Raw genomic sequence first — 26,255 nt, 5'->3', positions numbered from 1 at the left:
TGTTTTTTTTCATATTTCAGACTACACAAGCTGAACATAAATCCTAAAAAAGCTTTCAACCGTGTAATTCTTGGATCTATCGCGATAGTTACAATATGTGTAAGGTATAAAAAGTGAGCTAGCAAGAAGACAGACAGCTGAAGAAAGTTACTAAAGAAGATTGTGTTATGTGAGAAAGCTAGAATTTTACTAAATAGTCAAATGAACTTTCGTCCTTCTTTCTTTTGTGGGGTTACATATTATTGCAAAATCATTTTTAAGATTATTTTGTGTGAGCAGGCCTCCATAAAATGCTTATACTTGTATCCCTGCACACGCACACACACACACACACACACACACACACACACACACACACACACACACACACACACACACACACACACACACACACACACACACACACACACACCATTCAATTACAGCTTTCCATATGGTTTAATGGAAAAGTCTGGACTTGCATCTCAGCATGATTCAGCATGGGTTCGGGTAAAACAGGTTTACATACACAATACATTAAACCAATAACCTTCATTTGTATATGTCACATTGATAGATGAAGCGTATGACAAGCGTATTCATATTCACACAGCATGGAAATGTATTTGTGCAAACAAAAGAACCAGTTGTCTAGGCTCCCGGTTCACCCCGCCCACCGACTGCAACAAAAAGACACCAGCTCAACTCAACCCAGCAACCCTCCCATTCCTGCAAGCACCAGATAGTCGTAACCTGCTACATTTTGGTTTCGGAAAGTGAGTTAAAATGACGATGAAACTGGCTTACTGGGATATTCGTGGGGTGAGTTAAGACGTCTTCTTTGTATATTAGCGCTATCCGGTTTGCAGCGTTGTTAGTTTTCGCCAGACTCCGGGTTAACAAACACGTCAAACTCTTTTAATCCTACTCAATATTGATATTACAATTGTGCTACATAACGCCAGTGTGTTTTATAAGCATATAAGAAAGAAATACGTGTTAAGTAATGGAGATTTAATATCGCGGCTCCGTGTGCATGTGTTCTAAACATTAGCCTTGACAGTTATATAAAATCATTAAACATACTGAAACGTTATCGTTGTTAAATCAGAATAAAGGTTAACTATCAAGTGTTGATACAATTCGAGCAGTTTTTTCAGGATGAGCAATGTCACCAGTGAAACTAAATGTCTAATTGTTGATGTTTGAATTATTTTTTAATTTTTTTAATTACCACGTATGCTAATAGTTAGCTACTTGCAGAATCTGCACAATCATGGCATTTCAAACGGATAGCCGTTAGGTGCACACGGAGTCATATTGTTTATATTCTTAAAGCAATTAAAATGTCAAATCAATGTTTAACTAGACTTCAGTTGGAGCTGCATCAAACAAGTCCTACTTCCGTATGTTTCTACAAATCAATGAATAATATGATATCACAGACAAGCCACCAGAGCCATACATAACCCATATTCAGTTGTGTAAAGTAACGAGGTAGCCTACATTTAGTCAAATGCTGAGGTAGCCTACCCAAATATAGTATTTTAATTTAATCTAAGAGTTGTACTACATTGCAGATAATAATTTTAATACAAAAACTTCAAATACAATGCATTTTTTATATCTTTCAGTTGCTTGTCAAAAAATGGTGAAATAAACTCTCCCTCGGTGGACTACAGTATATCAGTGCCGAAGCCATTCTATTGTGTAAAGGTATTTTATTGGTGTGCATTTAGCAGACAATTGACATACTTTTATGAAGTAAGTAAGCAAACAATCTGAACACGTATTCAGCCCCTGGTATCCCAAAAGTGCTTATTTATGTGGCCAAAACCAGACAGTCAGAAGGAGCTCACACAGCCATGTTGTTTTTGGCAGATAAAATCAACTGAAATCTTGATTTAAACAAGCCTGGGAAAAACACAATATGTCATTCAATCTCTTGCTTTTGAACACTAATCTAGCTCGCCCAGCCTGCTCGCCTCCTTCTGGAGTACACTGGCACCAAGTATGAGGACAAGTTTTACGTCTGTGGTGAAGGTAACAGCAGATTTTAACAGATGCATAGCTGTTTTTATACTCACCCAAGTGTTGCAAGTATCCACTACATACCTGCCTATTTATCTCACCTGCATTTCTCACACACAGCTCCCAACTTTGACAAGAGCTGCTGGATTGATGAAAAAGCCAAACTCGGGATGGACTTTCCCAATGTAAGTCAGTTCAACCTGTAATTATTAATGAAAGTGTACAGCTGGAAATGTATAAAAATTATATAATAATTGGCATTTTCACATCCACCATAGCTACCCTACTTGGAGGATGGAGACAGAAAGATAGTGCAGAGCAATGCTATCATGAGATACATTGCTCGAAAGCACAATTTGTGTAAGTATTTTTTATTTGTTCCACATTTTAATATTTGGTTCAAAGAGCCTTTTTCAGAAGCATTAAAAAAGTATTTTGTTTTAACCTATTATGAAGTAAATGTTCATTTGACAATGTAATGGCTTTAGATAAATGACACTGATAGCATTAGAATTGATTCCATATAATCCTAAATCTTAATATGCGATTCTGTCTGACTCAGGGTACAATAACCTGTGAAAATGTAGGTTGGTTTATGGCTCAGAAGGAGGGTGTCCTCCAATACCTTGAACAAATGTATTTTTTATTCATCTTCCTCTACCATTTTTAGGACAACTCATGTTCTGCTATGTCAAAACAAGGAACCACACAGTGATATGCATGTGTCAGTATCTCACTTTTCTTCCTCAAGTGTCTCATTAAATCTGATCTGATTTCAGGTGGAGAGACAGAGGACGAAAAGGTCCGTGTGGACATCATGGAGAACCAGTCTATGGACTTCAGAAATGGCTTTGTGAGGCTGTGCTATGCTGACTTTGTAAGTACAGCATTAACATTTTAGTAACACTGAATTTGGCACTTGCTTTGAGTCTTCACTAATGGCAACATCCCCTCTGCCATCAGGACAATATAAAGGCAGGGTACCTTAAGGGGCTGCCAGACGCACTGAAGAACTTCTCAGGGTTCTTGGGAGACAGGAAGTGGTTCGCTGGTGACAAGGTTTGTCAGATATGTCATTTAAAACTGTATTACTACACCTCAATTATTATTGTTATTGATGAGTTTTTATGAATAGGGGAAAAGAGACCAATCTTGTTTTGTCTACCAGCCTTTTGTGTAAACATTAATCTGGTGAGGAGAACGACATTTATGGAGATCACTCCTTTCTGCAGGCCAATTGATGATCTATTTTTGTCTACTTTATGCATAGGCTTCACTGATCTGCCCTTACCTTTGCTGCTTAGTTTGTACCTGTACTTTCGCTTCAAACATGTTTGTTAATACAACTTTTATTTACAACAGATCACTTTTGTGGACTTCATCATGTACGAGCTGTTGGATCAGCACAGGATGTTCCATCCTACGTGCCTGGATGACTTCAAGAACCTCAAAGATCTTCTAGACCGTTTTGAGGTGAGAACGCTAAACTGATAAAAAAAACACACATCCTTCACTAACCACTGAAAGTTGCATTCAGCAAAAACAGAGTCCTGCACATTTTGTCTTTCTCTGTGATGGTAGGTCAATAATCACAGGTGGAACAAGTACTTAGAAAATGAAAACAAAATGCTTCTGAAGTAGAAGTACTCAGTATAATCAGCAAAATGTACTTAAGAGTATCAAAAGTAAAAGTACTCAATGTGCAGAATGGCTCTCCTCAAAGTATATTATTATTGTATAATATTATATTCTCTTTTTATGTAATACCAATGTATTGCTTTTGTTTGTCAATGTAGAAACCATTTTTAAACTGGGTATATCACTAGTAAAGTACTGCATCATATTATATAAAGAAATGTTATCTATTTTTATTTAGGAAGAGTAGCTAATAACTACTATTCAAAGAGTTTAAAGTACCCTACTGAATAATGTAAATGTGAAGTTGTTCCTGGTCTGGTTTTGCAAAGTTATTATTTTTAATGACTTCATATGAAATCATAGGCTCTGGAGAAGATCGCTGCCTACATGAAATCGGACAGATTCATGAAGACTCCGGTCAACAACAAGATGGCCAAGTGGGGAAACAAGAAAGAGTGAAGCACAATTCCGTCACACCGTAACAATGAAAGGAACAACGTTCACAAGTGCAATTGACAATAACTCGTAAATTCAGGACCAGTGGAAACATTGTTTTTAGTACGTTATTTTTTAATTAGCAACTTTCAGGTCCTTTGATCACATCTTACAGTTTCCCAAACGATCACATTCCCGTTCCAAAACATTTAAAGTTGAATCTGAGTTGTGTAAAAACAAATACAATTGTGCATTGATATTAATATAATGAAAGCACTTTGAGTAAGCACTTAATTTACATTTGAAAGAGAAATACTTTGGTGGATTAAAATAAATCTTGCACTCACTTGGTTTCTTTTTGTTTGTGGCTCAATTTCAACATCACTTTCTGTACAATACATGACATTTAACAATCAAAACTAAATATAAGGTATAAGTTAACGCAGGAGAAGAAAAGAAGATCTGATTTGTTAACAGTAAATATTAAGAGGAAAACCGTTTTGGATTGACCAAATGTCTACATACAGACGTTTGGGGTAAATAACAGTCAGAAAACCTATGCAAAATGTATTTGAAATAACTATGGTAAAATCTTATTTAACTCACAATTACTGCTGCTGGTGATAAGGTATATAGACGTTTAATTCAGTAAAGGTGCTTTTCCTCACATAACTGAATTGCAGAGGTAAATAAATTATGACAAAAAGATGAATTGGACAGTAATTCCTTTTGATAATTTAAAAGAAATTCATGAGAAATCAAACTGAAGTGAAGCAGGTTGTTAGTAGCGGCCATTGTACGGGCTTGATGGTTCACTGGCGAGCTGTAGGAAACAGGATGAGTCATTTATGATATCACATACTGCATACTTTATATGCCTGCTAAGCTTTTAAGTTTGCCTACTACCAGCAGACTGCACACTGACGTACTCTCAAGCCAAATGTCTACTCTGGATCACACGACAGTCAATGTTACCAGTATGTACTTCTTCTATAGCACAATATGTATGTGAGCTACCATGATCTTCCTCTTCACCGTCCCATAACGCAATCCTTCGTAATATTTTTATCCAAATGGTATTTTAAAACGTCTGCCTCACTTTAAACAAACTGCATTTACTATTATTGAAATATTAATAGTATGTTAAAGCATTGAGTGTGTGTAGCACATGACGCATTACTTACTGCAATGGCTGACTTAACGGCCTGGAGCTGGAAGAACACCTTTCCTCCTTCCTCAGGACACACCGTCCTAATGTTATCCTTGCTCAACCCCAGGAGGATTTTGCCAGACAGCACCCCAAGGCTGGTCACAGTTCTGCACATGGAAAGACATATATATGACTTTCTAGTGCATCATAATTGTTATTTACAGACATGCTATAGCTTCCCTGTCCTGCTGAGTTACTTCACTCACATTCTGGAGAAACCTTTGTAATCCAGCCAGGCTTTGACCTCTGCAGGTGTGGAGGCCATGTCCAGAGTCACCGGACCGCCGGGAGAGCCCCACTGTGAGGGAAAACAAAAGGATTAAAATATGTGTAATTCATAGTTAAGTGCCTACTTAATAAAGCTTAGCTCACCGGTTGGTCTTGAGCTTGCTGGCCACTGTTTACTGGCTCCAGAACATTCTGAGGAACGTAGCCTTCCTCCTGCCGCGAGTTACGAACAAGCCACCACTGCTTTTCTTTCTTAACCACCTGTAAAAGCCAGAAGAACCAAACATCTCAAACACATGGTTGCTGATACTGCCAGTAATGACAGGGAATGCACAAGAGCTTGATAAAAAAGTACATACAAACAAGGCTGTGTCCGGAGTCGTATAGAAGTACATATGTGAGGTTTTGAACAGGGTATTATGCCTGGATATTGGCTTATCTTTCAATGTCAATGCCTGTTCCTGAATTTTAACTCGCTCTTATCAGCTTATAGTTGCATTATAAACAATGAATTATAGCTTTTATAGATAGCACCATTCACACATGAATACCACCCACTGTTTAGGTTTATAATTATAATAATTTATATAATAATTATCATTCTGAAATCAGCCATTGCCCAAAAGTAGTACTTTTATTTGAGTTACTTTTAAGTGTTATTGGATTGGATTTCTACACTGGTATTACTATTCTAAAGACAAATATTTAAGTACTTCACAACTGTATCACAATACAGTAATCTACTCCAAATATGCCTCGTATAAAACATTTTCCCTAGTATTTGTATCGACAATATTTGCACGGTGATTGAAAACACAATCATAATACTGTATTTCTTAATTCCTAGTTCAAGTTTTTCATCTCACCTGAACTTCTTCACCATTCATGACGCTCAGCTCTCGGTTTTTCCTGGCCAGGAAGTCATATATGACCCGCATGTACAGAGGGGGCTCACGAGGGGAGTTGGGGGGGAAGCGCTGACTGTTGGTCCTGCTCATTGGAGGGAGGGTGGAGGGCCTGCGGGACGGGGGAGACGGCTGCCAGCCATCGTAGAACTCTGGGATGTAAACTGGGACATCTTCGTTTGGAAAACTCGACCTGCGAGGGGACAGGAGGAAAGGAACCCGTCAGCCAGGTTTGAAACACAAACAAAGGATCCAATGCTTTTGTGATTTAAATTAACGGTATTAATCATAGTTTCTAGTGAACTTTATCAGACACATCTGTGAGTGATTGACAGTCAAGCATGCCAAAAACAAGAAAAATCACGTGTCATTTTGAATCATAAAATGTTTTCACTTTCTAATAAGACCCAGTACATGAAAAGTTTGTAACTGAATAGTTGTGACCCTTTAGGATACTACTTGTGTCTGCACTGTAAATATGAAGCAATAACCACAGGATGGTTAGCTTAGCATAAAGTCTGGAAACGGAAGAACATCTGTGTTACACAAAGGTAAACAAATAAATAACTGTATTTGTTTATCTGATCTATAATGCACCTTCACCATTAACTTGTTTGTATATATACGTGTATATACACTTTAAAAAACACGTCAAAAAAGCATTAGCAAATGAATGCATTTAATAAATATGTCCTTCAATGTATATCCTGCCAAAAGTTAGGCCTGAAGTTGAATGAATTATCTTTCAACTGAAATCTGCGATAGTTTTAAAACCGTTCTGTCTTCCACGTTTTCAATAGGGCATGAATGCATCAATAACTCTGGCCTGTACATATCAGCAAAAGCTACGCCCAAGGTCAGGGCGTGTGAGGGCAGGTGACACTTACAATCAGTGAGCTATATATGAAAAGGAAACAGGTCCAATAAAAAGACTTATGAGAGTGTGTGAGGGCCGCCCCACCTGGGGTAGTTCCAGCAGTCTCCAAGAGACTTCCACAGCCGATCCTCCTCTGGGTCCACCACCTCGCTGAGCAGCCGCAGGGCCGCGTCCGTCAGCAGTGGGGAGAGCACAGTGAGAGGAAGGTCGGCACGATACTCAGGCAGTATCTGTGGGAAATTAAGAAGGAAGTGAGTATGAACTGTTGAAGTGAATACAAATAAGATGGACAGTGAAAGCATCACATCTGAAAATCTTGAATGGTGTCTCTGGTGCAAGGCAGTGGTTAGTCTTTTTACTTATTTTGGGAAGAAACAAACATGGTAATAAAAATATAAAAACAACTGAAAGCTGAAGAATAGAAGGATATGACAAGAGGCAGTCAATGTCAATGATATTCACTTTAATATATAATATAAAACAGCACAAAATCTCCATATCTGAGACGCTGAGAATAGCATTTTCTGTCATTTTTTATGAAAAACGGCTTTAACGGTTAATCAATTTTCAAAAAACTTGGCAATTATTTTCCTGTCCCTTGAATAACCTATTACTTGACTAATAGTTGCAGCAATTAATGTTTTTTTTTATGTGTTATACAGTATGTGTCATATGTTTCTGGTCTTGGCTGATTACTGTTTTTAATCCCTGTAAATAGTTGGTGGTTTGAGATTCTTCCAGTGAAACAATTTTGAAAGAGCTCACCGAGCTTAAAATGTTGAAAAAGATGTGGACGAAGTCAGGAGCCGTTGGGCTGCTCAGAGTCCCGTCCAGCTGGCCCTGAAACAAAAAGAAATTCAGTCACCCTGCTTCCTGCTGCAAACACACTGTCAACATGTTAAAGCATTCACCCAAAATCTTTCCCAAACAACTCAGACCAAAGAATAATCTGTGGAAACATTGACAGCTTTGACAAAGTGCTTACCAGCAGATTGAATCCATATTTGATTTTCTGAAGATAGGAGATGTATTCCTCCCAGCTTGGCAGACTAGCATCTGGTGCAGTTGCAGAGAAAAACCATATTATTTTTAACGTATTATCAGCATGTCAGCAGCTGTAGTAAGCCACTTCTCCAGTAATTACTTCTGTCATCATATCTGCAAATTGGAAACATAAACTAGGGATTCAAATTAGGTATACAAACCATTTTTGTTAGATTTCTTCTTAAATGGGCCTTTTTTCTTCTTGCTCTTCTCCCCTTGCAGTAAAGAAGGTGCATTTACTGCAGCAGACACTTTTCCCATGAAGATCTCCAAATCATTTATAATGTGGTTCAAAATGTCCTGGGAAAAGGAACCCACATACATGACACAATGTTTTTCCAGACAATTAGACAACATTTATGATCATTTATCAATGATGTAGACCAATAGTAGTGCATTAGTGTATTGATAGTAGTTAATTTAAGTAGTTATATAACTGACTATGGTCCTCTCTGTGTCCGTTTGCTCTGTGAGCTCTCTTATCTGTAGTTGATGAGGACCAGGATGGTGCATCATCAGTTCCTGTGGTGTGTAGGATCTTGGAGGCAGCATATCGTCTACAAGACAACAACATGAATAGTTAAGAGACAAATACCATCATGACACAGTATAAACGGTAAAAAAGTGCTCTCTTTTATTATCTTTACCTGTCCATTTGCAATTAGGTATTACATATTTGTACGGTGCTTTCCGGTTGTGTATTGTATTTACGCTTGCTTAACTTGAAGAAGCCAAGGAAACATTTCCACTCAGATGGACAATAAAGTTAATCGGTCTAAGTGTCCAATAAAAGTGCCGGTGAGAAGGCCTTCTGTTTTTATAACCCTGAAGTGTTAAACTCAATCCCCTTGGATGTGAAGATGGTGTGCTTTCTCTGTATTTCGACAAGACAATTGAAGACAAATGTTTATAATGTGGCCTTTTATTTTAGAGTAATGTTAGGCTTCATTTTTAATCTCAAATCATTGTTTTTTTTAATGTTATTTATTTATTTTCTTCTACTTTGCTTTTTTTGTCATGACCTTAATTCATTACTTTTCATAATTGCATTGAAATGGCCTTGCATTATTTTATGTATTTAATGTTCGTGTGCAGCACTTTGGGCTGCATGTTTGTATGACATGCACTTTAGTAAAACCTTTGCGATGTGTAACCTGTAGATGAATGGGAGTTTATCTTTAAAGATTACAATCTTTTCCTATACTTTCAGTGGATTAGATAAGGCTGTACCTGGCTCTCTGTCCCTCCACTGTGGGGGTTGGTGGTCCAGTGGTGGTGGGGTTCTCTCTCGCTGCACAGGACGAGGCCCTGCCTGCCGCCCTGGGACATGTTGCCCGATTATATTTTCAAGATTTCTCCTGAGAATGTCAACAACCAATAACAATATTATATTTGACTGTTCAATTACTTTCTTATTCATTTGGTTTGATCTCCCTCTGGATTGTATTCATGTCATGTGACATTGTACCTGATGTCAGGTATCTCTCTGCGCGGCTCCACAACATCACCTCCTCTTTTCACCACGTTATCCAAATCACTCTTGACCTGCTCCGCCTGGTAAAACAGAGCAACCCCTTGATCAAACTCCTATGTGACACCAGCAATCACGCTTGTTATGAAACATCAATAATCATGGTTCCCACACCTTATAAAATATTAAAATGAAGGGCTTTCCAGGCCAAGTTATAGTGCCCAACATGTCATAGTTTAAGACAAGGTGTGATTCATTACTGTGACAACACTAGACATTTTTATAATGAAAGGTTTCACAGAAACTCAGAGACGATTACACAGATGGAGTTGAAGAGCTAATTAAAATAATTTAATTATTTCTTATTGCACAAAATATATTCATTAAAGGAATTTCCATGAATCATGTATACGTATGTATATGTTCTAAGTCCTTCTGACGATTTTTACCTCATATTCACAAACTTTTAAGTGCTAGAAGACCAACCATGCTTAAATAAACTCCAATGACACCAGCAAAAATCAGTAATTGTAAAATATTTACAAGTTAAGTTACGGTTGAGAGATCACTTTGAGGGTTCAGGTGAAACAGGACTCACCCCAGTCTCCTCACACTGGAAAATGAAGACCTGGCGGTTGCGTTTGTTTCGTCCTTGTACAGTCACTGTCAGCAAGGAGTTGTAGGTGCAGCTGTCCAGCACTGCTTTAGTTTGCACGATGCAGCCCAGAGGCAGCGTCTCCAGCTCTGCCTGAGGAATCAGATTCAACAGGACAAACGTTTTGGTGAATTAATTATTATTAATAATCAATAATGAAAGAATTAACAAAGAGACCAATGATAAAGCTATGACTTTCCAATTTCAAAATGATAAAGGAACAGACAAATGACTCCAGCTCAAGGCTAAAAAGGCCCTTACTTGGCTAAAAACGAATTATTAAAATGTTAAAATTTAGTTTAAAATATGCAACACAACACATCTCAACTATTTAGATTTGACTACATATGACCCCACAATACTTTTTTGTCACTTTCCTCACTTACTTCTGAAGAAAAGGGATTCAAAAGCACTTAATTTGATCAAATGCAGCACTAACTAAACTGATGAGAGACCTTTAACATATGTTTTTGCTTCATAAAGATCGTTCCCTTTATTCACTTTCCTCCTGATACACAATAAACATAGTACTTAAGCATCTACAAAGTATAAAACACTTGAAAAGTGTTTAACAGGGGACACACATTAAAGGGGGAATGTTGTGGTGTCCACATATTTTTGGCCAAATGCTTTACTTTGTGCTGTATAAAATCCAACTGTATATAAAGTGTGAAGTCACCCACCTTGGTCTCAATGTCGCTGAGCACTAGATATCCATCCTGAACCTCCATGATCATCTCCTGAGGCCACAGGCGACCTTTCCCGTCCAGCCTCTTCAGCTTGGCCAAGCAGTCGTTCATCGTCTTCACATCCTGGCCGTCCAGTTCGCAGGTGAACAGGTGCTGTGGAGACAGAAGGGACAGGTCATGGAGGAGGAGAGATAAATGGCGTAACGTGTCTGCATGCTGATGTATTGTCTGGCACCTGCTTACCTCCAGTCTGACGTGAAAGTTGTCAGGATGTCTGTTCAGCGAATCAGAGTACTCCTTTCTCTGCTCTGATGTAAAAAATAGTTTTCATAAATGTCAGACCCCCTAATGCAAATTGAGCATTTCATAATGGGGTTTCAAGCTAATAAATATAGCAGTAAACTGTTATATAAAATGTGAGGAGGAGGGGAGTACACGTTAAAAGGTTCATTTTCAAGCAATCATGAAAACTTGTAGGCTTTTTGTACATCACAAAAAATCACTTTGATATGTGATGTCCATCGTGAAAACAATTAAATATTTATTTGAGACAAACAAAAAGGAGGCTTGTTTATGTCTGAGCATACTGTATATGGATTTTCCACTGGGCCTGGACATGTGGTTTCTCTGCAGTGGAGCACCCCTCAGGTCATCTTGTTGGAAAGCTTGCCTCTGCTGAGGGAAGTCCTCCTGGGAGAAACCCCTGAGGTGAGATAAAAGCAACAGAGATATGAAGATAAACCATGAGCTGCAGTTTCAGCAGATCAGTAGCGTCGTAAAGAATCTAATCTGTGTTTGAAAGCTTAACCAAATGAATCCCAAATGAACCTGAAAGTGAAATTAAATATACTAACCCGGGGGAATATGAGAACGGTCCGGTGTTTCCAAACATTGTGAACTACGTCTGCCTCTCTCTGGAAGAGTCAAACTCTCAGATTGGCAGTAAATACTTAGAGCCTCTCCACCCTGTAAGAGAAGATATTTCTGCTGTTTATCTGACAGAGAACAAGTCACAAAAAACAGCAGATGGTTGCAAATACACACATGACTTAAAAAGGGATTGTTTACCCACTTGTTTCATTTACATTTGTTTACTTCTGAAGGACAAAATAACACATTATTTTACAAATTAAAAGTTGAATTGACAAACTATTAAAAAAAAACAGCACACTCGGGTGTTTTAGAGCTACAGTCCTATATGTTCTGTCTTTCAGGTTTCCTTATCTCATAGTGTAAGAAAATTTAAGAGGCATGTTGCCATGATTCAAATTACACGACATTAAAACATTTCCAGTTATCTTGTGACGGTCACTTGTTACATAACTTTTAAAAGTAAACTTTGATCATTCACTAAGAGGAAAAACCCCATTCGTTATTAGTTAAAAATCATGGTTAAAATTAAAACTCAGTAATTATTAATCCTCACCTCCTGACTTGTTTATCTATAATAAATTATAGATAAACAGAGTGCCGTTTAAAAACTGAGACAGAAAAAAAACCTGCTCCAATTTAGATGAAAAACACCACAAATGTACAATAATTAAAACACTATAACCTCCTAGATTAAATGAAGGCTACAAGACGAGTTTTACATCAACAACCTACTTTATGGAAGCGCTAACACATTTCCATTTCTAAACAGGATGTAATCCCAACTGTCAAGATTTATTCAAAAACAACCCTTCATTTAAACCCCTTATAATCTTTTACATAAAGTATTCATTACCTGTCAGTGTCAGCTCTGCTCGGTTTTCATCTTTCTCTTCCTTTAAATAGATTTTATACCAAGCAGAAAACATCTGCTCCCCACACAGACTACCATGAAATGTTCCTTGATTTCCTGCTCAAACGAACGAGGATCAAAGTGCAGCTACCTGACAGCAGTGACGGATGCAGAGGCTTGGCAGGATTTGTCATTTTAAGGATTTGTATTTGAGCCAGTCGGCTCATTATGAGTCCAAAGGTTTGAAAATGCTTCTCAGTATCTCATACAGAGCAATCAAAGGTCTTCAGCGATCCAGAAAATGCTGTTATATAATTATCTAACTTGTGCGTAATCTATTACGGCTATAAAAATGGTGACGGTAAGTATGTTCAACATTCCCACCCAACAACACTGACACAATACAAGCAAAGGTTAAACTCAGTGTTGATAGAAAGAAAAGAACATTGCTTTAAGTCCAAAAAAATAATAATTGCCACTTCAAGTTCAATAAGAATGATTTATTTTACTATCAGATGACGTGAACATACTGTACACACCCACAACATATTGACAGAGACAATCTTCAGAGAGGATCTTCAGAGAGGATAACGTTTATTCTGTAAAGAAAAGAGGGCGTCTCGTCATGGGACCGTGGGTTTGGGATAAAAGAAGTTCCTTCTCTGAGGAATGACCGTTTACGCTGTAGCTTTGGCCTTGACGTTCTTGGCCAAAACATTCAGGTCTGAGATGCACTTGGCGATGCTCTCCTTCTCCTAAAAGACAAAAAAAACAGATGCAAACCAATAAGTGTTAACTTGTGAATTTCATTAAAAAAAAATCTCCTATTTCAAAATCAGAATACCTTTATTCATCCAACAGAGGGTACATTTGCAGTAATAGAATTTAGAAACAATAAAAATAAAAGGGCTCCTCTGTTTTTGCATTACTATTGATAAGTCCAAACATTATAATTTAAAAAAATCATTTGGTTTTTGTCAAATGAAGAATAAAGTAGTTCCTTATCTTATATTAAATGGAAAAGGCATTTCTTGTTTTCTTTACATTTTATACTTTTTTGTGTTCAGGACATCAGATATTCTGCTTGAGTGGTCCGTTTGAGTCCAGATGCAAGGCAGATTACTCAACAGTATGTTGCAATATAGGTTGTTTGTATCCTAATTAGCTTGTCACTTTATTTATTTTAGACTTGGTCAAATCTGAAAGTGTATTTTAAGTCCAGTTAAATAATTCTACAGAGACTTGGGTAACATGTTTTTTTTCTGCCACGAAGGAAATAATTAATGACGAGTGAAATCAAGTCCAAAGTATCTACAGATGGACAGGAAGTAAACTCATCTGTCAATCAGCCAAGAATCTCCAGTGTCCCAGATGTTGAAGGGCTCAAAAAAAGGAAACTGCAGAGTTCCCAGAAAATAACTCTGGCTGCTTCTAAAAGCCTGACAGAAAAGTTTGAGTATTTGACTTGACTAATACTAATACTAATTATTATTATAACAATAATTCCCCTGGATAACATCGAAAGTGTTTGATTTTTTACACATAAAGAGTTACTATAATTTTTATATCTGTGAATAGCAAAACTGGGAATCATCATCATCATCATCATCATCATCATCATCTTGCTGGAGTCTTCAGACAATTTGCCACAAAAACACAGACCTGCTGAGCGGTGATGCTGCCGACGACGTTCTTCTCCACCCAGTTGACCATGTGCTCCTTCTCCATCCGGACCTTGAGGTTCTGCAGGGCGAGCTGGTAGTCCAAGCGCCTCTTCACCTCATGGTTCACATAATGTAGCCTCTCTCTGTAGTTGGTTTCCAACAGCATGGCCACGTTGTTCTGAGGGGTGAAAAGGAGACCATACAGTCAAAGGAAACACACTGAGGTACTATACCTGGTCTAGATTTGGGTTGCTAATATCGTTTCATTTAATGCATCTTCCATATTCACTTAAAGCAGGTTAAATTCCTTCCTAGCATGCTCTCAACATCGTGCTGCAATTTAAGCATTTAGTGTAATGTATTGCTTTTAAAGCACATAAAGACCTAATATGAGCTAGTTTTTAAAAAAGTAGACCAAAACATTTTATTTTGAATGAAGGGCTTTATAAAAAAAGTTGTGTTTTGAACACTGAGAACAACGCTGTTCAATGGTTCAACCAGACTGACAATTGAAAGTGCAGAGGGAGGAAAATGTACCTCGGAGCAACAGTTAAATGAGTAAAAGAAATCAGTAGTCTTTGGTCATATATAGTGGAAGCTAAGCATCAAAATTTGTGCTGATAAAATACAAACAGGTTCCTGTTATGTGAAAGACAGCTTCCAGAAGTCAATATAGAGTGTTGTGTGATTATGAAACAGAACACTATGAAGAGTGAAGATATGGGAAAACGGAAATGGACAGTTTAAAGCTGGTTACCCTCTTGGCGTCGAAGAGCATTGATCTTCCCTCCACTCTCCACTGTTCTTTCTTCTCCTCCTCGATAGCGTCAGCATAGCATGCAATGGCTTGGTCCTTCACCTCTTCAATCCAGGTAATTTTTTCCTGCAAAAACAAAACACACACACAGCATCATAACAGTGCCTGCAAAGGCTGTATACAAATTAAAAGACAGATTGTTTTGTACAGCATTCAACCAAGTCTATACAAAAAGAAAAGGCAGAATTAGTAGGATTAGGTTTGCATTTTGGCAAATGTACACCAAGGTAAAACGCCAAGCCGTTTCCAAAAGGAGAAGGATCTGCCTTTAAATTTGGTCAGAAAAAAAGAGAAAAACGCTAATCCAAGTAGTTGTCAGCTTACATCGTTAATTTTGTCAATAGAAGCCGCAAAGCCTGGCCCAAATTTCTTGACACCATAGATGAACATGGCTCCGATGGTTACGGCTGCAACGGTCTCATGGTTGATGACGTAGAGTTCCTTGGAGAGCAGGTAGACACTGAGGCCAGTGCCCAGCATGTAGGGTCCTAGCGAGAAATGGAGCATGTACAATTTTATCAGCACATTAATTACTGTTCATGCAGCATCTTAATTTTGATAATTAATTTTAACAATTTTGCTAAACCACACACAGGTTGTCACACACAAAAACACAGAGGGTAAACATATGTAATATAGGGTCATGTTGCAAAAATCAAAGAAAAATAATGTAGTATTAACAGGTTTACTTAAAGCACATTATAACTACATCCATTCATATGAAGCAAAGTACTGAAAGAAGCGCAACACTGTCACACCCATTGATCTCTACAAGAAATGTAAACTTACCTAAGAGTCATACTAAAAACACACAAGCAGCGTTCAGTTTGAATGCACTACATATCTGAACAAACTCAAAGGAAACTAAAGCTCTGTCCATTCTAAACGGGGCTTAAGACTTTTGTTTGCTTCTGAATTTTATTAATTCAATTTCAGATGATTTGTTTAAATCTTGACCACACAATGAGATCCAAACTCTTATACGTTTGTAGGTGTTTGACTTAAAACACATTTGTATTTTTGGTAGCTATTAAGGTTACATTAGCAGTTCATTATTTTATTTAAGTGAGGCTATACAGAGGTATTCAAATACTCAGTGTTTCATTACGGCACTCATTTTTTGTAAGAGCAATTAAATAAGTAAAGCTGAGTGCTGCTTCCGTCTACTGACCTGTAGCTCCAGTTTTGGGGTACAAGAGCTGGAAGAACTCCTCTGGTAGGATGCCATGACGGACTTTGCCTGCCTCTGGCAGAGGGGGCACTGGAGCCAGACTCGGGGATGATGTGTGCAGGGAGCGAGAGGCCTGGACCAGACTGTGCAAAACAAAATCACAACTTTCAATAAGATATAAGATCAATATTTGTTATTCCTTGAATCCATCTCGTTTGCAACACATAGTTTAATAAAACAATTTTTAAAAACTCATACCCAGCTCCAAGAGGGGCACTGCTTTTCAGGCCACTGGCTGCAATCAAGGAGAAACAATGATGTAAATTCAGGGCTGCAACTATTGCTTGTTTTCTTTTATTAGTGCGTTTATTTTATACTTCTGCAATCAACAACACTCTGAAACAGTTTCAACAACAGCTGAACATTATAACCTTCATGAAGGTTGTAATAATTTCAGGACAATCGTATTTACCAGATGTAATACATAAACTGGAAATGAGGTGTATAGATGTTCAATTTATACAGAAGTCAAGAAGTCCTACAATTGTATGAAGTCATTTTAATATCACCTGATGGTAGCATGATATCAACGATACAGATGTCTGTTACCAAATAGGTTGCCCTCAAATGAATAACTTGTTAAAGCAATACAATAAACACTTTAAGTGGATTTGATATGCGTCCGTGGTGTTTTCCTTACTTAAAACATAAAGAGCACAATACCGACCAATGCTAGCTGTCAAAAGGTGACATTTGCATGCGTGCAGAGCTAAAGCTAGCTAACTAGCTTTGGTTTGCTACAGTTAGCTTTATATAATTTAATACAGACGTAAACAACTGTTAGTGGTGTCTGATAGAAATACAAGAAATCAAACAGTCAATAGCATAATTACTAATACAAATGTTAGCAATAGCTACAGATATGGCTTGCTAGTAGTTACATTAGCTACTTAAAGCTAGCATTAGCAGATAACCCATTCAATGTGCGGCCTTCACTTTACCCTTCAGCTTCACATTCACTTTAAACTGTTGTTTCTCCGACCTGGCTGTTTAGTTATGCAGAATTGGGTGAGTTTAATTCAACAATAATTGCTAGATTAAGATAATAATGCATACCTGACACGGCAATGACCCTGGACAGCATGTTTGAAAGGAGAAGAGCCAAGTATTCCTGCTACACTGGGCACCCTGTTTGTCTCGGCCTCTTCGTGCCCTTCTGCTAAGAGCCACAAGGATGGCGGACATACGAGATATCCTCCTGAAGTATCGCGACAGTAGTGTAGCACTTCTATTTTTAGGGTTTTTCAAAAGAAGTGACCACTAGATAGAGCTGTACTCGCAGATACCATTTGTTACTGTGCTGATTGTCCTGATTTTAAATTTGGATTAATAGAGATTATTATGGTAATAATGATGATCATTTACTTGAGTTTATAGCAATACACTTGGCTAAGAGCCGGTGCTTTAGGTAAAATAATTGAGATAATCATGACTTTTATTTAACGTTATTACAAATAAAAGTCGATTGGTTTAATACAAATAACCATACAACACACATACACACCAGCAAATGACAGGTCTGGTCTCATCTTCAGTTTAATTAGATTGAAGTCCCATTTAACCAGCCACAACTGTGTAGTCTGACTGTGGCCAAATGGGCTCTTGGGGGTCACCTTTAGTAGAGTGAACCACCACAGCCACAGGATTTACAGAAGACAATTAAAATACTGCTCTTCACGCCTGTTTTGACAATTTTACATCATAACAAAATAATCCAACAAAAAATCATCTATAATCTGACGGAACCTTTTTGCTTTTGCTTCACACTTTGATCAATTGGATAAAGAATACAAAATAAATAATCCAATTAAAACCATTAATAAACCAAATAAAAAATATACATATGAAAATATCAAGGCGTTTTTAAAATATATAACATAACACAAAATAATTGTGAATGGTAATATTCAACTTATATACTTCTGTCAAAACAAAGTGTTGTCTTGACAATTTGTTGGTAAATCCGGTTCACTCTGACAGAATATGGTCTAGTCCACTTTAACCCACTTTAATGAAAAACTGTTGTTATTTTTAGAGCTGTCTCTCCACTGTGGTGTGTTTTATCCCGCTTGTTTGCAGGGGGAATTGTCTGTGTGTGTCTGTGTGTAATCTTAGGGCCCACCCGTGTATGGCATCAGTTTGATGCGAGTGGCTGGTGAGATAGAGGAACATATGACGTTGTGGTTCTCTTCACTTCCTGTAAAATTATTTTCAACAGAAACAGCTACATGTGAAACAGACCAAACCCCGGACACTATTTCAGAAGAGTGAGAAAATGGACTTCATATTCATGAAAACTTTTCTCCACTGAATGACATGGTGTTGTAGGTAAGATTATAATGATGATGATTTCTGATTTTAAGGCAACAGTTTGTGTGATCTTGAACATTTTCCCTTAACAGTCTCGATACCCCAGGGCCTTGTCTGTCTTTGGAACTCTGATACTCAGTGTTAAAAGAGCTTTTTGACAAAATACAAACACAATGCAACCACTGCAACATTACATTCATTGGTAATCTGAAAAGGCAAGCTTTGCAAGTTATTATTCATGCCGCTTCTTTCACAACTTACCTCAATGGTTCATAAAGAAAATTAACTAATTTGCAACACAGGGCATCCTAAATTTAAAAGATATTATTTATGCCTTCCGTTTTGTTTTATTTTAAGCATACTACTACAATTTGCTTTCTTATAATTTGTCATTTTTCAAAAGATATTTCATCATGGCTAAAAGATAAACATAATTTCTCACAAGAAGTGTTTAGAAATACAAACATTTTTACCAAACAACTTTTAGGGTATATTTTAAACAGTGTTTTCGACATACGTATATGGAAAAATAAGAAAGCTCTTTTGTTAAATACATATCTACATGTTTGCACCTAAAATACTGAAAACCACAGTGAATTGAATCTTAAATCAGTTGTTTTTAAATATATGAGATATTTCTCTTTTTTTTTAACATGTTTTTCATAATGTTGGAATCACAATGCAGCATCAGTTAACACATTCATATTTAGTTATATAGATTCCAAAGAATAATATATCCTTTTTACTTTTTTAGAATGCAATTTTATAAATTAATAGAATATAATCTGTTTTTCATTTAGGGGGGGAAAAAAACGCAATTTGGGGATACATGCATTTTCCACCTCTGATTTTTTTTATTACAAATATCTCACTGACACTATTATACCAGTGCTGTATAGATGGTATGCCATACTGTATATTTAATCATTATAAATATATTTAATTTTCTGGTACATTGTTGCAGTTGAACAACCAGAGGACAGCCATGGCCGCCCTGCCTGTCAGAGGATTACAACTCTCCCCAGTGAAATACTTTGACCAGAAAGTGGACCTCAGAGCAGAGAAACGTGAAAACCTGCGAGGACGTAACAACGTGACTTCATGTCGCAGCCCAACAAGAGAGCTGAACACGAGACTGATGAAAAATGAACTGAAGGAAAAGAGGCATCTTGAATTTCTCAGGAGGAGATCAGTGAGCCCAGAGCCATGTGGTGTTAATATTACAAACTCTTGCTCTAGGAGGAAACCTTCCCCAAACACGTTTTTTAGTAAACATTACAGTTCAACCAGCAAGTCAGAGACATTAAATACAAATATCGAAAATACTCCCACTGCTAATGGAAGGCTTCCAAAGATGATTTTATCACCAATCAGCAAAATAACTGATGGACCAAGCCCCAGCAACTGGGTAAATAGCCTTCAGCATTATTATGAGGGGTTATTATAAGAGACCAATGATTTATCTTCTTCTTAAAAATGATCAGAAAGCAGATCCTGATTTTATCTGAGATGGCTGTTTTTTTGTGTGTGAGTTTTTATATATTTGTATTTTGCCCTTAATGTATTTCATTGTTAATCTTGTCATTTTATTTATTTATTCCTCTGTGAAGCACTTCGCACTTTTTAATGACACTCTTTCATTCATCTTTATTATATCTTCAAATTGATGGGAGATAACACCTGTCTCTTCTCTCTTCCCTCAGGCTTTATTATGGTCAGAACAGGTAACACTAACAGGGCAGGAGAAAGGCAACACCAAAAATCAATCATCTACCTCTCCACCAGCAATAAGGGAAACAACCCAGAGCAGGACGAAAGGCACAGATAATAGAGAGATTATAAATGGTAAAAAAAAAAAGTTTTGCCTTACTTACATTACATTTTGGACATTTCTTCCATACTAACAAAGCTGTATCCCAACTTTTCAAGGTCAAAAGTCAAACAGCAAAACATTCATCCAAACTGAAAAGGTTCACCAGAAATTCATCATCAACACTGAAAATATTCTGCCAAAAAAAATGATGCAAGAAACCAGTGTGCAGACTGCGTGAGTTGAATTTAAATCTCAAATCTGATATCAAGAGCAGAACTGATCAACCTTTCTTTACCTCACAAATAGTTTCATATTTTATATAAAATACATGTGATCAATTAATTAATTAATTTACACTAATAAACTGCCAGTTACAAAAAAGTGTCAAATCAATCAATTATATATTTTCTGTCTTTCAGGTCTGGTTTTGTTACTGTCAAGGAGTCCGTAAGTTTCAAACTAAGTTGAATTGAACAAAGTACTAACTTGGGTTTTATCTTATTTTCATACGAGAAACGTTTTTTTATTTCATAAAATGTAAATGTCTGTGATGTCTTTTATCTCTCACATTATAGGATCTTCAGAGGTTAACTGAATACTTGCAGGTAAGCCAAACAAGTTCAGTTCCAAACAAGCTTTGCTGATTTGTTTAGATAAAGCAGGACCATGCTACCTTTAATAAATTAAGACATGTTCCTCTTATAAATAAAACATTGAATTCCTAAAATTCTGGGATTTTGTTGATTCAGAATCACTTTGTCCGGTACAGTATGAGCTAAAGCTTTGGTGGAAAATCTTCCCAGTTTGGGATAAATAAAGTACTTCTGATTCTGATGATTCTGGCTAATGTTAGCAAAGTTAGCTGTATTTCCTTTAACTGATATTACTTAAATTACTTTGGCTTTTATCATGTTGTGCCACTGTTGCTTTACTTTTAACCAAATATCATTTTCACTGTTTTGTCACCCTTGGATTCAGTGGCTGTTAAAAACAAAAGTTGTTGAAGCTAGAGTATGGCCTGCGAACTGTTAGCGGCAATTGACTTAATGGTTTGTCTGTATTTCACTTTATATGTTTTAATATTGGCAAAAATCGAAAAAAATGTTTTACTTTAGGCCTGTCTCTAACCACGTAATCCCATTAAAGGCTTTGTGAAATAAATCAAAGCAATAGAAAAACAGGGTATGAAGTAAAAAGATTGGAAAAGGACAAACAATTGTTAAAAGCACTAGGAGCAGTGTTGAGATGTACATATCAGGAATGCAAGCAACAGTACTATTTTGGCTCTGCAGTTTTTTCATATACATATAACTGCTAAGGCCTACTATGTGGAGTAAATTGCCTAGATAGATGTTTGTGACAAAAAAAACTGTGCCATTTTGATAGAGAATATGAGATAATATTTGAATTTGTGAGTATACGATGCTGACTGACTTCAGTTACACTGATTATTTGCACGTTGTTGAAGCTCTCTCTCTCTCTCTTCTGCTGTCTGTTTTTTGTGCCAGGAGGCCCTGTGGAGAGAGGAGGCCTTGAAGAAGAAGCTAGCAGCACTCCAAGAGAGCACATCAAATCTCGTGAACTCCTCCAACAAAATATGGACGGTAAGATTCTCCATCATCACCCACACCCCCAGGGTTTTACAGTTACACATTCAAAATACTAAACTCAAATCTTTAGTTATAAAAGATAATGTTGTCTAGGTTCACTGGTTATAATACTGAAAATGTCATTTGGCGAATGCTACCTCAGGAAGGTCTATGCAGTTTGTGGTTAAGAGCTTCCTGCTTCCGCTCTAAAGCCTATATTGCATACTGCAAGCTGTCATTCTTATACAGGAAGGGTGTGAGATTCAGTTGCTATATTTTTATAGGTGCTATGCATCCTCATCAGCTCTCTTACGGCTATGATGAATGAAAAGGCGATGTTTGTGTTTCCTTTTTTTTCTGTTTTTTCATTTTAATTTGAGTTTTGAGAGTTGTGGATTTAGAAGTTGATTTACTTTAACAATGAATGCTTTTTAATTCTTGCTCAGGTATGTTATTCTAAGGGAACTTATATGCTACGTTTCCACACTCAGTACAGTGAATTGCTGCAGCAGATGCAGATATTGTGATCTGTTTTGAGGCTCACTGATGCTGCAAGTTCCCTTTGTGCACCTGTGAGCACAGACAGTGAAGGAACATACTGTCACAGTTTCTGTTAGACAAACCATTCATTTACCATCCGCAGGCTACAGCATGAAAGCCAGCCATTTCCTTTCTAACCCACACAGGTTCGCTGCTCTGAAGACCTACTGAGAAACAAGATCAAGGCTCTGGAGGCGCAGCTGCAAGTCAGTCTGCAGGTAAGAACTGCAGCTGCTGGTAAAGAAGCAACAATTTAGTGGGTTTTTTTTGTTTTTGTATCATTTATTTGCAACAAACCAAACATTTTGTCCTTCCTAAAGAAGCCAACCTTCTCGACACTTGTAATCAGTCATGCAGTGATGATAGGACTCTACGGTTTAGTTTGACACTGTAAGCATTTGTAGGTTGACCTCAGCAGAGTTGTGTCCTTTTAGAAGTTTCCCAAGGATGGAGTGAAGAGACTCGTGATACAGATGGAGAAGCAGAAAATGGTGTATGAGGAAAGGGCCCTGGTCGCACTGCAGAAGATCACACAGGAGAAAACTGAGGCACTCTGCATGGCTGAGACACTGCAGGTCAAATATTTAGCTTTTAACTCAAAACATAAACAACTAGAATGTTTCCTTTTCACTATGCTAAACGACACATTGATGTCACTGACCCAATTATTTCTTCAGATTAAAGATGTTGCTGTTGACATATAAAAAAGTAAGATTTGATACATGAATCTTTGAGATACCTTGTCTTTTTACCACCAGGAAGCACTCATTACAGTAAAGGCAGAGGCACTGAAGTGGCAGACCCTTTATGAGGAGCAGAAGCTGAACTCTGGACAGCTCCGGGAGAACCAACACCTCAGTGATGAACAACTGCAACAGCTGCACAACCAAATGGAGGTACTGTAGTCCAAGAGCAGGTGGAAGGACAGAAGGTTCACTGTACACTGTACTTATAACACTTTTGTGTGTCCTGTGCAGCTGTCTAGAGGCAGAGAGTCCATACTGAGGGAGGAGGTGGTGTCATTGAGACAAGAGAACCAGGACCTACAGTACAACATTTGCCTGCTGGAAGACGACAAGAAGAGTTTAAGAGAGGAAATTCAGTACTTTAGAGGCAAGATAGTAGTCATATTTTATACTTGGAGCAATTTTTTAAATACTGCAAGTGCAACACATATCAGTTATTTAAACTGCTTTCTATTTCCTAGATGTCAGCGATAAGAGCCAGGATTTGATGATGCAGGGGCGTGTAATGTCAGAGGAAGCAGAGACACAATTGAGGGCGAAGAGGGACTCACAGGAGGAGCAGCTCCGTCACACCCAGGAGAAACTTCAACTCAAAGAGAGAGAGGTAGAATGGAGATATCAAAGTGTACTGTAGCACATTTACAAGCTTCAAGTGTGATTACTTAAATCAGCCACAAGAGTATTAATGAATTATAATGTTCATGATTTCAGAGTTGTGGGATGCATAATAAACATTTTTATTAATGTATAATTGTTAAAGATGCATTGAAAAAATGTTTATCAGACAAATAAAACAAACAAAAAACCTTGCACCGACACACTCATTGCAGCCAATGTTTTCATAATAGAGCCATATGGTGTGTGTGTGTGTGTGTGTGTGTGTGTGTGTGTGTGTGTGTGTGTGTGTGTGTGTGTGTGTGTGTGTGTGTGTGTGTGTGTGTGTGTGTGTGTGTGTGTGTGTGTGTGTGTGTGTGTGTGTGCAGTGCGAGGAGCTGCAGACAGAGCTGCATGCAGTGGAGCAGGAGTGCAAGTCCAGCCAGGCCCGGCTGTCGCAGTGCAGGGACGAGCTTCGGCAACTCAGCCATCACCGCAGGAGACCGGTGAGCTGTGTGTGTGTGTGTGTGTGTGTGTGTGGTAGGCGTCGGCAAAGGCCTCTTAAGGGTGTGTGTGTGTGTAATAATAATCCATTTTATTTATAAGCGCACTTTTCATTGGAATAAACAAAACTCAAAGTGCTAAACGTGTGTGTGTGTGTGTGTGGGGTGTGTGTGTGTGTGTGTGTGTGTGTGTGTGTGTGTGAGTGAGTGTGTAAGGAGTGTAAAACTAAAATGTATCCTTGATAAACTCAAATGCTCTCATCAAAACAACAGAAGCATCAAAGTACTTACAGTACAAAAGCAGAAGTATTAGGATAATATATGAGATAGTTATCGATGCATTAATGTGTTCATTTTGATGTTGTTGAGATGAGATATTTTACCATATATTCTACTTGGTAGCAACAAAGGGATCAAAACAGTCTGATCTTAACATATAATAATACATCATAAATGATTGGTGATGATATTAAGTATTATTAATTGGAATCTTTAAACTGTTTATAGATATTGAATAATGTGGTACAGGTACCAGGGCTCAAAACTGTGCTTACCTTACATACCTTACTGTATAGATGTTACTATATACATTTTATAGATTTCTTTCTTTTCTTCCCTCTTTGTTTAGACGCGATGTGGCTCCTGGTGGAAGGTGTGTTTGTTCCTCCTTCTTCTCCTGGCTGTGGCGGGGGTTGCCATGTTGTGGCTGTGGCATCCTCCTTTCAGAGAGCAGCTTGAAGACCTGTACTCAGACATAGAAACCCGCATCGAAAACTATCTCATGGACATGGCCTCGCCTCAACACTCGGGCTGTTTTAGACCAATATGATAAAGTCACTGCTCAGCAACATTATTTTGTTGTTGTTGTTGTTTTTTGCTTTTGTTTATATATTCTTTCTGGGATGTAGGATGCATTTGGTTAATATTATTTTATTTGATAACATATTGGATTTGGAACTAAAAGTTTGTGTGAAAATGTTGTGTTGCCCATCTGTGGGATGTTTGCAGTAAATTCAAATACATGAGAACATTTCCAGTGTGAAACATGATTGTTGTGTACAACAAAACAAAAATATGATATTGAAATTATGTTACCTTTTATGGAGTTTTTTGCAAAACATTTTAACCCCAAAATGAAATGTGCCACCGGTTACAGTCTTGAGCTCATCGAGCTTTGGGTTAATAAAAGATTGTAAGATCTCCATAGTAAAGACCGTGTTAAAAAAAACACACACTCAAGTTAACACTTTCATAGTTGTATACTTGTGCATTCTTAAACCCCGAAACACAGAATAAGACCCCAAAGATGTTGCTGTCGCATCATACGGTTAAATAGTAAATAATAAACTTAAGTGTGTTCAAGTGAAATTAAATGGCTGAGCCCCAAAACATTAGTAGGAGATATGGTTACAGTACTCACTTCTATATCAGTGATTCTTGAGATTCGGGACAAAACTACTTTTGAAAAGTAAAAAAAAAAATGGACATTAGAGTCATTTTAATTGGATATCTTTATAAACACGGGTGTTATCTATCATATCATAAAAAGGAACAGGTTTTTTA

At 37.5% G+C, this 26,255-nt stretch overlaps 4 protein-coding genes across 4 annotated transcripts; 2 read left to right on the top strand and 2 right to left on the bottom strand.

Annotated features, from left to right (window-relative positions):
• The first annotated feature begins 578 nt into the window (after window positions 1–578).
• On the top strand, window positions 579–4,429 carry LOC134883263 (glutathione S-transferase Mu 4-like). The gene is made up of 8 exons (XM_063911596.1): window positions 579–801; window positions 1,947–2,022; window positions 2,131–2,195; window positions 2,289–2,370; window positions 2,790–2,887; window positions 2,974–3,069; window positions 3,373–3,483; window positions 4,012–4,429. Exons 1-8 carry the CDS (start codon window positions 766–768, stop codon window positions 4,105–4,107), a joined length of 660 nt encoding a protein of 219 aa, XP_063767666.1. The 5' UTR covers window positions 579–765; the 3' UTR covers window positions 4,108–4,429.
• Window positions 4,086–13,109, bottom strand: eps8l3b (EPS8 signaling adaptor L3b). The gene is made up of 18 exons (XM_063911354.1): window positions 12,889–13,109; window positions 12,017–12,128; window positions 11,750–11,865; window positions 11,406–11,470; window positions 11,157–11,315; window positions 10,417–10,566; window positions 9,816–9,901; window positions 9,578–9,705; window positions 8,789–8,904; window positions 8,509–8,647; window positions 8,289–8,359; window positions 8,069–8,143; window positions 7,388–7,533; window positions 6,388–6,619; window positions 5,666–5,782; window positions 5,500–5,591; window positions 5,268–5,400; window positions 4,086–4,906 (listed from the first exon to the last, which is right to left on the bottom strand). The coding sequence occupies exons 2-18, from the start codon at window positions 12,052–12,054 to the stop codon at window positions 4,865–4,867; spliced, it is 1,905 nt and encodes a 634-aa protein (XP_063767424.1). The 5' UTR covers window positions 12,055–12,128; window positions 12,889–13,109; the 3' UTR covers window positions 4,086–4,864.
• Window positions 13,110–13,364: 255 nt separating this feature from the next.
• atp5pb (ATP synthase peripheral stalk-membrane subunit b) lies at window positions 13,365–17,840 on the bottom strand. The gene is made up of 7 exons (XM_063911478.1): window positions 17,654–17,840; window positions 16,796–16,832; window positions 16,538–16,680; window positions 15,691–15,854; window positions 15,307–15,432; window positions 14,548–14,727; window positions 13,365–13,640 (listed from the first exon to the last, which is right to left on the bottom strand). The coding sequence occupies exons 1-7, from the start codon at window positions 17,679–17,681 to the stop codon at window positions 13,563–13,565; spliced, it is 756 nt and encodes a 251-aa protein (XP_063767548.1). The 5' UTR covers window positions 17,682–17,840; the 3' UTR covers window positions 13,365–13,562.
• Window positions 17,841–18,746: 906 nt separating this feature from the next.
• On the top strand, window positions 18,747–25,781 carry LOC134870531 (TRAF3-interacting JNK-activating modulator). The gene is made up of 14 exons (XM_063892728.1): window positions 18,747–18,925; window positions 19,872–20,315; window positions 20,611–20,752; window positions 20,837–20,954; window positions 21,140–21,167; window positions 21,296–21,325; window positions 22,229–22,324; window positions 22,996–23,067; window positions 23,284–23,424; window positions 23,608–23,745; window positions 23,827–23,962; window positions 24,057–24,199; window positions 24,579–24,695; window positions 25,321–25,781. The coding sequence occupies exons 2-14, from the start codon at window positions 19,893–19,895 to the stop codon at window positions 25,519–25,521; spliced, it is 1,785 nt and encodes a 594-aa protein (XP_063748798.1). The 5' UTR covers window positions 18,747–18,925; window positions 19,872–19,892; the 3' UTR covers window positions 25,522–25,781.
• The last annotated feature ends 474 nt before the right edge of the window (window positions 25,782–26,255 follow it).

The sequence above is a fragment of the Eleginops maclovinus genome, chromosome 1, assembly GCF_036324505.1.
Source record: "Eleginops maclovinus isolate JMC-PN-2008 ecotype Puerto Natales chromosome 1, JC_Emac_rtc_rv5, whole genome shotgun sequence".
NCBI lineage: Eukaryota > Metazoa > Chordata > Actinopteri > Perciformes > Eleginopidae > Eleginops > Eleginops maclovinus.
Note: the sequence above shows the minus strand (reverse complement) of the source record. Positions and strands in the feature narration are given on the sequence as shown.

Excerpts from the sequence above, each read along its gene's own strand:
- LOC134883263 (XM_063911596.1), top strand. The coding sequence starts at position 766 with ATGACGATGAAACTGGCTTACTGGGATATTCGTGGG. Across the intron at positions 2,371-2,789 it reads TGCTCGAAAGCACAATTTGT|GTGGAGAGACAGAGGACGAA; the intron begins GTAAGTATTTTT and ends ATCTGATTTCAG. Across the intron at positions 3,484-4,011 it reads ATCTTCTAGACCGTTTTGAG|GCTCTGGAGAAGATCGCTGC; the intron begins GTGAGAACGCTA and ends ATGAAATCATAG.
- eps8l3b (XM_063911354.1), bottom strand. The coding sequence starts at position 12,054 with ATGTTTGGAAACACCGGACCGTTCTCATATTCCCCCGG. Across the intron at positions 5,783-6,387 it reads TGAATGGTGAAGAAGTTCAG|GTGGTTAAGAAAGAAAAGCA; the intron begins GTGAGATGAAAA and ends TGGCTTTTACAG. Across the intron at positions 4,907-5,267 it reads CCGTTAAGTCAGCCATTGCA|CTCGCCAGTGAACCATCAAG; the intron begins GTAAGTAATGCG and ends TGTTTCCTACAG.
- atp5pb (XM_063911478.1), bottom strand. The coding sequence starts at position 17,681 with ATGCTGTCCAGGGTCATTGCCGTGTCAG. Across the intron at positions 16,833-17,653 it reads CAGGGTCATTGCCGTGTCAG|CCAGTGGCCTGAAAAGCAGT; the intron begins GTATGCATTATT and ends CCTTGATTGCAG. Across the intron at positions 15,433-15,690 it reads CTATTGACAAAATTAACGAT|GAAAAAATTACCTGGATTGA; the intron begins GTAAGCTGACAA and ends TTGTTTTTGCAG.
- LOC134870531 (XM_063892728.1), top strand. The coding sequence starts at position 19,893 with ATGGCCGCCCTGCCTGTCAGAGGATTACAACTCTCCCCAGTGAAATAC. Across the intron at positions 22,325-22,995 it reads CCTCCAACAAAATATGGACG|GTTCGCTGCTCTGAAGACCT; the intron begins GTAAGATTCTCC and ends TAACCCACACAG. Across the intron at positions 23,963-24,056 it reads GGAAATTCAGTACTTTAGAG|ATGTCAGCGATAAGAGCCAG; the intron begins GCAAGATAGTAG and ends TCTATTTCCTAG.